The 12,901-nt window shown below is 39.2% G+C and overlaps 1 protein-coding gene across 1 annotated transcript in view; it reads right to left on the bottom strand.

Annotated features, from left to right (window-relative positions):
- The window catches only part of LOC309590349 (sodium channel protein type 2 subunit alpha-like), a gene marked incomplete at both ends in the record, with an annotated part of 48,533 nt that overhangs the window by 30,799 nt on the left and 4,833 nt on the right, over positions 1-12,901 (bottom strand). The window contains 6 exons of the mRNA XM_082311468.1: positions 2,700-3,080; positions 3,708-3,998; positions 4,877-5,083; positions 5,943-6,084; positions 8,479-8,542; positions 11,729-11,965. Of these exons, the coding sequence (XP_082167594.1) occupies positions 2,700-3,080; positions 3,708-3,998; positions 4,877-5,083; positions 5,943-6,084; positions 8,479-8,542; positions 11,729-11,965 (1,322 nt within the window). The remainder of the gene's footprint in view (positions 1-2,699; positions 3,081-3,707; positions 3,999-4,876; positions 5,084-5,942; positions 6,085-8,478; positions 8,543-11,728; positions 11,966-12,901) is intronic.

Raw genomic sequence — 12,901 nt, 5'->3', positions numbered from 1 at the left:
AGCCTAGTATTTTTTTAAATGGCTATTTTCAAGTTATACTTCTGAATACTGTTAATACTTATAAAATACTAAAAAAAGATTTTGCTATTTAGTTCCCAGATTACCATTCCATTATAGTTAACTACTATTAACTCCACATTAGACACAAGGAAATTTTGGAGGAGGCCATTGCCAAGGAAACAAACCAAGACTGTTGCAGCACTGGAATTGGAAACATTCCCAGTTCCATGCTTTCTCTACTAATATTTCACTTCTAAACGAGTTCAATCACAAGATACTTCTAAGAAGTGATTTAGGCTAAGAAGTTTTCTGCAATAACAATTATTCTTTAAAAGTAATTTTTATAGATCAGTCCTGATCTCTATACCAATTCAAAACTAATTTAAAGGGTATATTTTACATTGCATAGCTACCATCTCTGACTTATTTTGAGTTTCAACTGAAGAAACAAAAGACCACCAACTTCATTGACCCAAAAAATGAATACTGTTTTTAAAGTATTTTATTAAAAAAATTGAAAGCTGTGTTGTAGTTATATCATTGAACACACCTCAGTTATCCCTGGAAATGTTCAAGGCCAGGTTGGATGGGGCTTTGAGCAACCTGGTCGAGTAGAAGGTTTCCCTGCCTGTGGCAGGGGATTTGGAACCAGATGATCTCTAAGGTTCCTTCCAACCCAAACCATTCTATGATTCTATAATAAAGAAGGTTTGAATGTATTCTCTTTTGAATGTATTCTCTCATTCTCCTGGAGAAGCTGGCTGCTCATGGCTTGGATAAGCGCACTCTTCACTGGGTTAAAAACTGGCTGGACGGCCGAGCCCAGTGAGTGGTGGTGAATGGAGTCAAATCCAGTTGGCAGCCGGTCACGAGTGGTGTTCCCCAGGGCTCAGTACTGGGGCCAGGCCTGTTCAACATCTTCACTGATGATCTGGATGAGGGGATCGAGTGCACTCTCTAGTAAGTTTGCAGACGACACCAAGTTGGGTGGAAGCGTTGATCTGCTGGAGGGTAGGAAGGCTCCACAGATGGATGTGGACAGGCTGGATCGATGGGCCAGGGCCAACTGTATGAGATTCAACAAGGCTCAGTGCCAGGTCCTGCACTTGGGTCACAACAACCCCATGCAATGCTACAGGCTAGGGGAGGAGTGGCTGGAGAGCTGCCTGGCGGAAAAGGACCTGGGGGTGTTGGTCTACAGCCAGCTGAATATGAGTCAGCAGTGTGCCCAGGTGGCCAAAGCAGCCAACAGCATCCTGGCCTGTATCAGGAATAGTGTGGCCAGCAGGACCAGGGAGGTGATAGTGCCCCTGTACTCGGCACTGGTGAGGCCGCACCTCGAGTACTGTGTTTGGTTTTGGGCCCCTCCCTACAAGAAGGACATCAAGGTGCTGGAGCGTGTCCAAGGAAGGGCAACGAAGTTGGTGAAGGGTCTAGAGCACAAGTTTTATGAGGAGCAGCTGAGGGAGCTGGGGTTGTTTAGTCTGGAGAAGAGGAGGCTGAGGGGAGACCTTATTGGTCTCTACAACTGCCTGAAAGGAGGTTGTAGCGAGGTGGGGGTCGGTCTCTTCTCCCAAGTAACAAGCAATAGGACGAGAGGAAATGGCCTCAAGCTGCACCAGGGGAAGTTTAGGTTGGATATTAGGAAAAACTTCTTCACCGAAAGGGTAGTCAGGCATTGGAACAGGCTGCCCAGGGAAGTGGTTGAGTCTCCATCCTTGGAGGTATTTAAAAGACGGGTAGACATGGTGCTTGAGGACATGGTTTAGTGGTGGCCTTAGCAGTGCTAGGTTAACGGTTGGACTCGATGATCTTAAGGCTCTTTCCCCACTTTAACGATTCTATGATTTTATGTATGAGCATGGGTAGATTTATTTTTCAGTAAATTAAATAAATGCATGACAATGAAAGTATAATAAACTGCCAGAAGATTATAACTGTAAGGAATCTGGCTGATGTACTTTCAGATGCTGTGACCTGTCTAAGAATTTTTGTTTCAAAAAAAGGTTTCTAGGGAAAAACATGCAACAGATCCCTCTGCTCCATTCCTAAAGCAGACTGAGGGAAAAGGGGAAACTGACCAGAGGGAGAAACGGATGAATTTGCATGTACCTTTTTTTTTTTTTTTTTAATTATACCCTAATCCTAGGCAGTGAGAAACTCAGATCATCTCTGAGACCCAGGAGAAAAAAAGCTTTCAGAGCTTCTAAAATATCAACATAATCTTAAAGGCTATGCTACATTTGCACAATACCAAATATAAGGATGGGGGAAAAAAGTAGAACCAGCAGATTACTGATAGAGAATTAGGAAATACATGTAAAGGAAGGCTAAAATCATAAAGAAAGAAAAAAATCAAAACAACATAATAATATGCAGAATGTTTAGAAAGCTGAGCGCCCTATTTTGGATTCTAAAACAGATTTAGCCATGGAACATTACTAATTTGATTCACTATGCAAGTGCATGCATATTCTTGCTCTGCAGGTATATAAAAATGTGCTACTTTGTTCTCTTTCATTTTCAAGCTTCAGACTCTCACTTTTGAGTGAATCACCAAAAACGCATTTCATTACAGTAAGATATGCAACAGCATTCAGAACTTCTCAACCATTTTCAAAGCACTTCAATCCATTAAAACATTGTCTGGTGCAATAAAGAAATGTCACGAAACCTGGAGTAATTTAAAACTTCCTTACATTGTCATCAGTTGTCGGTTTATCTATTATCACTTCTGGCAGAAGCTGTCCAGTAGGCGACAATAGACTTGGTGGTCCATCCACTAAGGAAACCACTCCATTGCAATCTACAGCACTGTGCATCTTCCCATTCACTGGAAACAGCATCAGCTTTCTTGATGATCTACTGGCCTGACTAATATTACTACTGCGCCGTTCACTGTGTCTGCGTGGCAAAAAGAGAGAACCTCTTCTGCTCCCGTTATCCTCAAACGTGCTGTGCTCATCATCAGCAAAGTCATTTTCAGATCCTCTCTCTCTTCCGTATTCTCTAAAACTGAAAAGACTTGTTCTGCTACTACGTCTGGGAGAAAACAGGGAGCCACGAACACTCAGTAAAGACTGCAAAGGAAACAAAAAAAATGACCAGCTGAAGATTATAAATATGCATGTCTATGTATTAAAAAAATAATAATTTGTATTCCCCAGGAATCTGGCAATGTTATTTTTAACACAGTGCCTTAGGCAGATTTCAGGCACGTGAACTAGAGATGACAGTCATTTCAATGGGTAAATTTACAGCATACCTAAAACAATTATTGGAGAAAAAAAAATGAACATAGTAGTTTCCATCTCTGTATTAAAGAGAAAAATCAAGAAATTCTAATGATCTACATAGATCACGCATTATGTTAAAAGATATCAATACTCTTAGTCTTCTACATTGATACATTATACTCAAGTTTGCCTTTTATGAATTAAAAAGGGATTTCTATTTCACATTAACCAGGAAAATGCAATGCTGCTCTGCATATTAAGACCCACCAGATCCTAAACAGTAAAATGAGAGAGATCAAAACACTTGTTTAGGTACACTCTAGAAAATAATATCAACAGTAAGTCGGTATTTAAAATAACACACCATTATTTTTCCTTAGTTGTATTATTTTGCAAAGTTGCACTAAAGTTTATTGGATATTACAGTTATCTCACAAACCCCAAAAATGACAACTGCACTATTTGCAGTACCTGGTGGGGTGACGTGAATGGCTTCCCATAAGCAAGTCTGTTCCCTTCGAAAGAAAAACGGAAACCTTTCCTTCTGATACTGCCATCTGATTCAGATTTTGGAAGATTTTCATCCTTCATGCCATCCTCTTCTCCAGAGAGCTCCTTCTGCCTTCTTTTCTTCCTTCTATTTCTCCTTTCTTTGGCACTTTTTGAGCTAAGCTTGGACGCTTCTGAAGAACTATCTGAGGGTCCACCAATCCCACTTTCACCGCTGTACTCGGTCATCTCTGCTGCAGCTGCTGCTATTGCCTGCCACATCAATTATTTAATGTGATGCTTTACAAATCACACCATTTTTTAAAGAAAGCTATAGTCCTTGTTCCTAAGATTTATATCAAATTACTTCTAGATGTGTGACAAAAGCCTAGATAGATTTGTGCAAAACTTCAAATGGAATTCTTTAATACGAGTTAAAATAAAACGGCAGTTATGAAAGTTGCTGCTCGAACAGAGTTCTACTTTGCATCTATATCATGGAGTCAGCCCACACTGTGTACAGCATTGTGCCACATAGTTCATTAGAAAACACTTGAAAATTAATGAATTTATTAATTAGAGTGAATGCAATTGCAAACAAAAGAGCGAAACATAGTCATGCTTCAGTTTGTATTAATTTAGTAAACTAATTTTAACTGTTATTGTAAGTAACAGCTTCCTTAACCCGCTCTTCAGAATAAACTTTGGGGTTCTACTTCCAGTTTTTGATGCACTGGTGATAACACAAGTAGCAAAAATTAGTCAGAAATTTATGGATAGAAATCTTTTAAACTCTGATCAATGCTTGACAAGTATTTCACAAGTATTGCAATTATTTATAAGCTGAGAATTTGGAACATCATCATGACGGGTTACTAGATACTACCTCCAGATAAGAAATATTTATTTTAAAACTATGATTCTGATTTGGGGAGTACTTTTTGTTCTTAGTTCAGAAATCATTAATGCTTTAGACATTATACATTTAAAAGCAATAAAAAGTCATAGAGAAAGCAGTCTAAAGTATTGTGAGGTACATAACAGAATGGCTTTTTTTTTTTTTTTAATATGTTAATTTAATTATTGGTTTTGGTTTGAATGAATAGCATGCAAAGGAATATACTAAAGCTCAAACTCTTGTTACAAAATACCTGAGCTTCTTCCTGCTGCTTCCTCAACTGATCAAGCATCTGCTGCAAGTCTGCCTCCCTCTGTTCAGCTTCAACCATAGTTGCTTGATTTTGTTCTTCATAGGCCATGGCAACCACAGCCAAAATCAGGTTAATCAAATAGAAGGAACCCAGAAAAATGACCAGAACAAAAAATATCATGTATGTTTTGCCAACAGCTCGTAGCGTCTATAGGAGAAGAAGAGAAATAATCCATCTGGTGAAGACATGCATCGGTTCTGCAGTTCATAAGCATTTACTGAATTTGAAAAGTGCAAAACTATTACTGAGTTGTTCTTCCTTCTGTAATAAGATCATATAAGCTTTCTGAATTACCAAGTAATAAAAATAAAGGGAGCATTCATGTATGTGAAAAACATGTTTAAGGATCATGCTGCTTTGAGACAAATCTCTTTTAACGCCTAATAATCTTGACAAGGATGTGGGATCAGAGTAGTTAATGTAAATCACACATCACAGGTTGGATGCTTAGTATGCTTATCACGTACTAGCATGGCTTCCCCTTCAAATAACCAAAAAAATTAAAGATGGCACAATTGATTAAATAACTGAAAGATAATATTTGTTATAATTAAGAGATTTTCACACACCATATAATGAAAAGCTATGGTAAGAAAAGTACTTTATATCAAGACATGCATTCTTAGTTATCAAAAACAGGATTCAAAGTACAGAAATTAAGATTCAGATTTTGCTGTCACAGGGTATTTTATACAATTATATACAATTTAAACTCACTATTAAAATTTTGGAAAATAAGATCTTATCATGAGGCACAAAATGAAACATACACTATAAAAATTAAATACAGGATCAAAAAAACCTCAGGTGCCTCTTCAGAAATCATGTGAAATTCTGCAGCAAGTGCCCACGTCTAATTCTGCAACTGAATTTGCTGTCTTTCATAAATACTGTTCATTTTCAATTGTTAACAATAGCAATGGCATGTAACATAAATATGAATGGTCTTTCCATGTTTGATTTGGGGCCAGTAAGACATTAACCACAATTTTTACTATACACTCACCAGCTGATAAAGATTTTCCCAGTAGTCCTGTGTCATCAGTCGAAATAGTGACAAGAAAGCCCAACTGAATGTGTCAAAGCTAGTATATCCATAGTTGGGGTTTCTACCAGCTTTCACACAGATAAAGTCTTCTGGACATTTACTAGAAGGAAAAAAAGGGAAAAAAAAAAATAAAGCAATGCATATAAAAAAATCATATAACACTAAAATTGTTTTTAAATTATTGTACCTTGAGCTTCTAATGAAAGTTCATTAGGTCTAATCCGTGAAGGGGGCTGCTATTTGTGGCTTACAACATTTTAAAAATTAGTGAGGAAAAGAGTGTTCTTTAAAAAGAGCCAGGAAAGAGCAAACAAGTAAACAAAAATCTTTCTTCCCACCATCTTTCACCATTATACACAAAATAAAACTTATTCCCAAGTTTGTTATAACCTCTGCAGATACCTCTTCAATGGAAACAATGTATTTACACATAGATTCCATAAGGTGAATACTTCCATGCAAAAAAAAAAAAAAAAGCAAGTCAGTATACATATTTCATGGTGAATTTTGTCTGTCAGCAGGGCTGGCATACCAGACTTCTCAGTTTCTTCAGGTTTGTGAATTAGTCAAGTCAAATCAACAAATTCTACCAATTCCTCAACAGCAAATAACCATCATAGTGATACTTTTATCTCCTGAAACTGTGCATTTCAGTTTTGATGGTAAGTGATCCAATCTTAATATCAACGGCAGGCACACTGTTTCAGTTATGATTCCATTATTGAAGGGTAGAAGAGGTTCCTGACTCCAAAACCTCCACAGAAAGACACTATAAAGATTTCTTTTCATATATGTGCGTGTATATTAGATGCATACTTACACACACACACATAGAATTATCTGTTACTTACATATATACACAAAATGCTTCCAAAAAAAGATTTAAGTATATCTGTTTTAAAGACATAACCAACCAAAACCAAGGGATGGACTAATATATCATTAGAATACAGAATTATGTGCTTTTGTTACAAAGAATTGTCACAATGTGGTGGGTTGACCCTGGCTGGATGCCAAGTGCCCACCAAAGCCGCTCTATCACTCCCCCTCCTCAGCTGGACAGGGGAGAGAAAATATAATGAAAGGCTTGTGAGTCGAGATAAGGACAGGGAGAGATCATTGATCAGTTAACGTCACGGGCAAAACAAACTCGATGAAATTAGTTTATTACCAATCCAATCCAATCACAGTAAGGTAATGAGAAAATAAAAACTAAATGTTAAAACACCTTCCCCCCACCCCTCCCTTTTTCCCGGCCTTAACTTTCCTCCCAATTTCTCTACCTCCTCCCCCACAGTGGTGCAGGAGGACAGGGAATGGGGGTTGCAGTCAGTTCACCACACATTGCCTGTGCCACTCCTTCCTCCTCAGGGGGAGGACTCCTCACACTCTTCCCCTGCTCCAGAATGGGGTCCCTCCCATGGGAGACAGTCCTCCACAAACTTCTCCAACATGAGTCCTTCCCACGGGCTGCAGTTCTTCACAAACTGCTCCAGCATGGGTCCCTGCCACAGGGTGCAGTCCTTCAGGAACAGACTGCTCCAGCATGGGTCCCCCGCGGGGTCACAAGTCCTGCCAGCAAACCTGCTCCAGTGTGGGCTCCTCTCCCCATGGGTCCACAGGTCCTGCCAGGAGCCTGCTCCAATGCGGTCTTCCCATGGGGTCACGGCCTCCTTCGGGCATCCACCTGCTCCACCGTTACCCTCCAAGGGCTGCAGGGGGACAGCCTGCCTCACCATGGTCTTCACCATGGGCTGCAGGGGAATCTCTGCTCTGGCGCCTGGAGCACCTCCTGCCCCTCCTTCTTCACTGACCTTGGCATCTCCAGAGTTGTTTCTCTCACATATTCTCACTCCTCTCTCCGGCTGCAGATGCACAGATTGGTTTTGGGTTTTTTTTAATTCCTTCTTAAATATGTTATTACAGAGGCGTTACCACCATCGCTGATTGGCTCAGCCTTGGCCAGTGGCAGGTCCATCTTGGAGCCAGCTGGCAATGGCTCTGTCAGACATAGGGGAAGCTTCTAGCAGCTTCTCACAGAAGCTGCCCCTCTAGCCCCCCTGCTACCAAAACCTTGCCACACAAACCCAAGACACACAAAGAGAGAGCAAGACAGTGCCATGCATGCAGCCCACAGACAGAAGAATCCTGAAGATGTCTTCCCAAAAGTTGGTCATAAGTCCCAGTGCCCCATGCCTAGTTTAGACATGAGAAATGGCATGAAACCCATGATAAAGTATGTTCTTAAGTCATTGATAATGCAATATCTACCTGCTGAAATGGAATTTTCTAGTTACGTAAGTTTTTAAAAGAAAGTTACAGTGAAGTATTTTCTCATTTAACGTTTTTACTCATTCAAGTGTTTACTTACTATGAACCATGACCACATATTATTGACTGTGAAGTTAGGTAGTTAAATTAGCTTTTTAAGTTTAGAGGGATATTTTTTACATTTGATTTAGACGGGTAGTATGTAATTTTCAGTGTACCTTACCCTGCATCTGAGCTATTGCCACAAAGCAGATAATCCTTTCTTCCTTCTATGCGATAGAAATGACCTAAAGAAAAAAATAGGAAGTGACATGATTATAAATGGAAGGAGTTTTTTTTTTTTTTTTTTGTGAGGATGAACCTATGTTCAAGTTATCATGGTTTGAATGTTCATAATCTCCCGTTCATGTTTTCCCAATAATGGGTTCAAATACTGGCACATCCATACTGGTAAGTACAGTTGCAAAATTATAGAATGAAATAAAAACACGATGTAAAAATAAAATCCTAGAACAATGATTAGAACAACATAAACTGCATATTCTCTTCTTGAGAGCAAGCACCGAATATCCTTCCAAAATCTGATGTTCAATAAATGACAGAAAGAAAGCACAAAGCTTAAAACTCCTTCACTTATTCAGTAGGTAGATTGTAATCAGACAATTAAAGCCTATCTTATTTAACATGGAACTATTTACAATGGCTGGCTAACAGTTTTGAAGTCAGAGCAACATTAACTAGCATATCCTATGACTGAAAATATGTAGGTAGCATTTAAAAGGAAGATGGATGTTCCAGTGACAATGTTATAACAGCTGCTGTACTCTAAACAACTTTACAGAATTTTTCTTTTCATTATAAGGTGGTAGCCTTCAGAAACAAGGAAGATATTTTGTTATTAATGATTAACAATTGTGCTGTCCTTAAAAAAAAAAAAAAAAAGGGAAGAAAAAAAGAATACAGATAGAAAGATGATAACAAATTGGGGAAGAAGTTGATATGAGCGAGGGCAGACCCCATTCAGAGGGACCTAGGCAGGCTGGAGGAACGGGCTGACAGGAGACACAGAAAATTCGGCAAAGACATGCAGAGTTGTGTACCTGGGAAGGAAGACCCCCGGCAATGATACAGGCTGGGAGCTGACCGGCTGGGGAGCAGCTCTGCAGAAAAGGCACTGAGGCCTTGGCAGACAGGCGGCAAGATGAAGGTGAGCCAGCAGTGTGCCCTGGCAGCCAAGACGGGCAACGGCCGCCTGGGCTGCATGAACAGAAGCACAGCTAGCAGAGCGAGGCAAGTGACTATTCTCCTCAGCTCAGCGCTCATTAGACTGTGCCTAGAATATTGTGTCCAGGCCTGGCCCCCCCAGTGCAAGAAAGACATTGATAAAGTGGAGCAAGTTCAGCAGAGGGACACCGAGGTCAGGAGGGGGCTGGAACATTCACCCTGTGAGGAGAGGCTGGGGGACCTGACACTGTTCAGCCTGGAGAAGGATAGGCTGTGAGGGGAGCTCGTAGAAAGCATCCAGCAACTACAAGGAGGTTATCAAGGGGACAGAGCCAGGTTCTTCTCACTGGTGGGTGGCAGGAGAATGACAGACAAGGGGCATCATTTGAAACAAGAGAGGTTCCATCTGGTTATTAGAAGAAACTTTTCACCATGAGGATAGCCAGGCACTGAGATCTGGAAGAGAGAGAGAGATCTGGAAAAAAAATCTTATCCCAACTAAACTAATCTTCTGCCATCCACAATTAATATCCTCAATGTACCTTTCAAGCTGACTTGGTTTTCACAGAGTAACACACTATTGTAGTATTTAAATAGTGAGAAACAGCTCACAGGATGAAGAATATATGAAGACAGGAAGATTCTAAACCAAACACTTAAATCAAATCTAGTGATGCCAAAATCCTACCATTCAAGAACAATACTTACACAATATTAGAAAAATTATAATCTTATTACTTCCATAGTATCCTTAGTTCTGTCTAAAACTCTAAATGTTCAGATACTGATCTAAATGCCAGGTGCCAATACTTTGACATGTGGATCCAAGATCTGTGCATATCTTTTCAAAAAGTGAATCTGGCCTTGTTCCTTAATAAATGAAAACGCACACATGTTAAGAAAAGCCACTAGAGGGTATCACACTCAGTCACAGCTGACCAGCGTATGATACGCTGAAAGAAATATTAGGAGGATCCACAACTGACCCCAGTGAAATTATAATGCAACTGACACATATGAATGATTAAGAACAGGTTATATGAGAAAGGAGGAATACAAACACAACTAGATGGAACTGCCTTGCCTACATCAGCACTCTGTAGAGACTCTCAGCAAAGTCAACAGTTGTACCATAGGAAGCAACTGACATTCTAGAAGATTTTAGTTCTGTCTTTTAGTTTTAGATTGCTACTTAGTGGGAAATGGAAATAGAGAATCTGTATACTGTACTTGAAAAGAGAATTCACAAGTGTTTTACAGCATATAAGCTATCAGCCAAAACTGCCCACAAAGCTGATAAATAGCACTATCACCACACCATTTTCACATCCCTTCTTAGGCAAATAGCTAAATGATAGATTGGACAGAAAATGTAAATAAAGTCACAGAATTTCCAGAACTTTAACAATTCAGAAGTATAGAAAGAAAATCTGAAAATACAGAAAACAGCAGAGAACTTTAATGTCCATTTTTAAGTAAGTAAGGAAATATGACTCATCAAAACTCAGCCTATAACAACTGTATTTTCTTTTACTTTTGGGTCAGTGAGGAGGAAAGCTAGCATCCATTATTGTACCAATTTCTTTTTACTTAAATACACTACTTTTAAATCTCTGATATTTATCTAGTGCTTCTCTGTCTTATTTATAACCTAAAGATACAAGGGGAGGCTAAGAGAATTGGTTTTGTTCAGCCTTGAGAAGGCTAAGGGCGGGGGGGGCAGAATGAAAGACTGTAATGGAGATGGAGCCTGACTCTTCTCAGAGGTGCACACTGGAAGGGTAAGAGGCAACTAGCAAAAGTTTGAGCACGGGAAATTCTGAATTGATATTGATATTAAAAAAGTTACTGTGAGACTGGTCAAACACTGGAACAGGCTGCCCAAAGAGGCTGTGGTGTCTTAGTCCTGGGAGATATTAAAAACTTGACTGGACATGGGACTGAGCAGTCTGCTCTAACTGGACCTGCAGCTGAGCAGCAGCTGGTCTGGACCACTGCGGAGATCCTGTCCAACCTGCATGATTCTGTGATTCTAAAACCAACCTAACCCTATACATACGTTTCTAAGTGCAGCTAACGGAAAGAACAATCATGTCAGCGTGAGTTTGTGATGCAGTACATAAAAATCCCTACTCTTTGTCATTCTATTTAATTGATTTTTATCTTTAGCCTATAGTATTAAACAGTAACCTTGTGTGCAGGTACATTTATACACAAAAATTTTAGCAAGTTACAACAGCGTTTCTTACTTTCATTCTCAATGTACGCCGTCCAATCAAACACCGTACCATTGAAGTACGGAGCTACGTATTCTTCAAAAGATGTTGAATTTTCTGATGGCCAGAACAAGCATTTATTCTTCAAATTGCCCATGAACAGCTGCAGTCCTATTAGTGCAAATACACTCAGGCAAAATACAGTCAAAATCATTACATCTGAGAGCTTCTTCACAGATTGAATTAAGGCTCCAACAATAGTCTTCAAGCCTGCAAACAAAGGCAGATTTTTATTATAATATCAAATATTTACCTAAGCTAAAATGCAACGTGAACTACTCCAACACACTATTAAATATCATGCACAGCTTCACAAAAATAGTGTTAAAATATTTTCCAAAGGAAAAAGGTACCAATAACTCTCATTGTTCCTGACAAATCAATGTGAAAATATGAATGGGAATGAATGGTACACATTCCAAAGCACCTGCTCTTCAAATGAAGAAGTAACTTTTTATTCATGCTCTCTATACACGTAAACTACATGTAAAGAAAATTGTTAATTTTCTTTTTGATGCCTCTTGCTCCAAACCTCTCCCAGTGTTCTATTCCAATACACAATATATTGGTTCTATAACAGCAAACAAAACCAGAACACAATTGCATTGTAGTAGAAATTTTAATGATTGCATTCTATTGCATCCTGTTCAACTGGAGGTGGGGTTTGGTGAAGACAGGCATCTTTAAGGTAATAAATACAACATGCAATTCCCATGCTACTCCTCATTATCTTATTCCTTTGTCAGAGATTCAAATTTTACAACAGACTGAAATTTTCAAACCCAAATGTCTTTGACAAATAGTAACATTCACATTAGTAAGAGAAAAATGAAAAGAATTAATTTTGATCCTTAATGTGGGAGAGAAAGTTTGACATCATGAAATGGAAATATACACAGGCTATGCAATTCAATTTCTCATGCAAGAATGTATTAAACTCTGAGGCTGAGTATTTTAGAGAATTAGAAAAGGGAATCAAATTGAAGTTAAGACTAAAACCTGGATGCTTCTGTTAAAAATATGAGTTCAGCTTCTGTGGAATTTCAGTCAGCCTCAGTGTTTAACCTCGCTCTCACCTGGAATGACTGATATTGTTTTCAAAGCTCGGAGAACTCTGAATGTTCTCAACGCTGAGACATTGCCCAG

The sequence above is a fragment of the Platalea leucorodia genome (assembly GCF_965183815.1).
Source record: "Platalea leucorodia genome assembly, chromosome: 5".
In the NCBI taxonomy this organism is placed as follows: Eukaryota; Metazoa; Chordata; class Aves; order Pelecaniformes; family Threskiornithidae; genus Platalea; species Platalea leucorodia.
The sequence above is the reverse complement of the archived record's forward strand: the minus strand, read 5'-3'. Positions and strand labels throughout refer to the sequence as shown.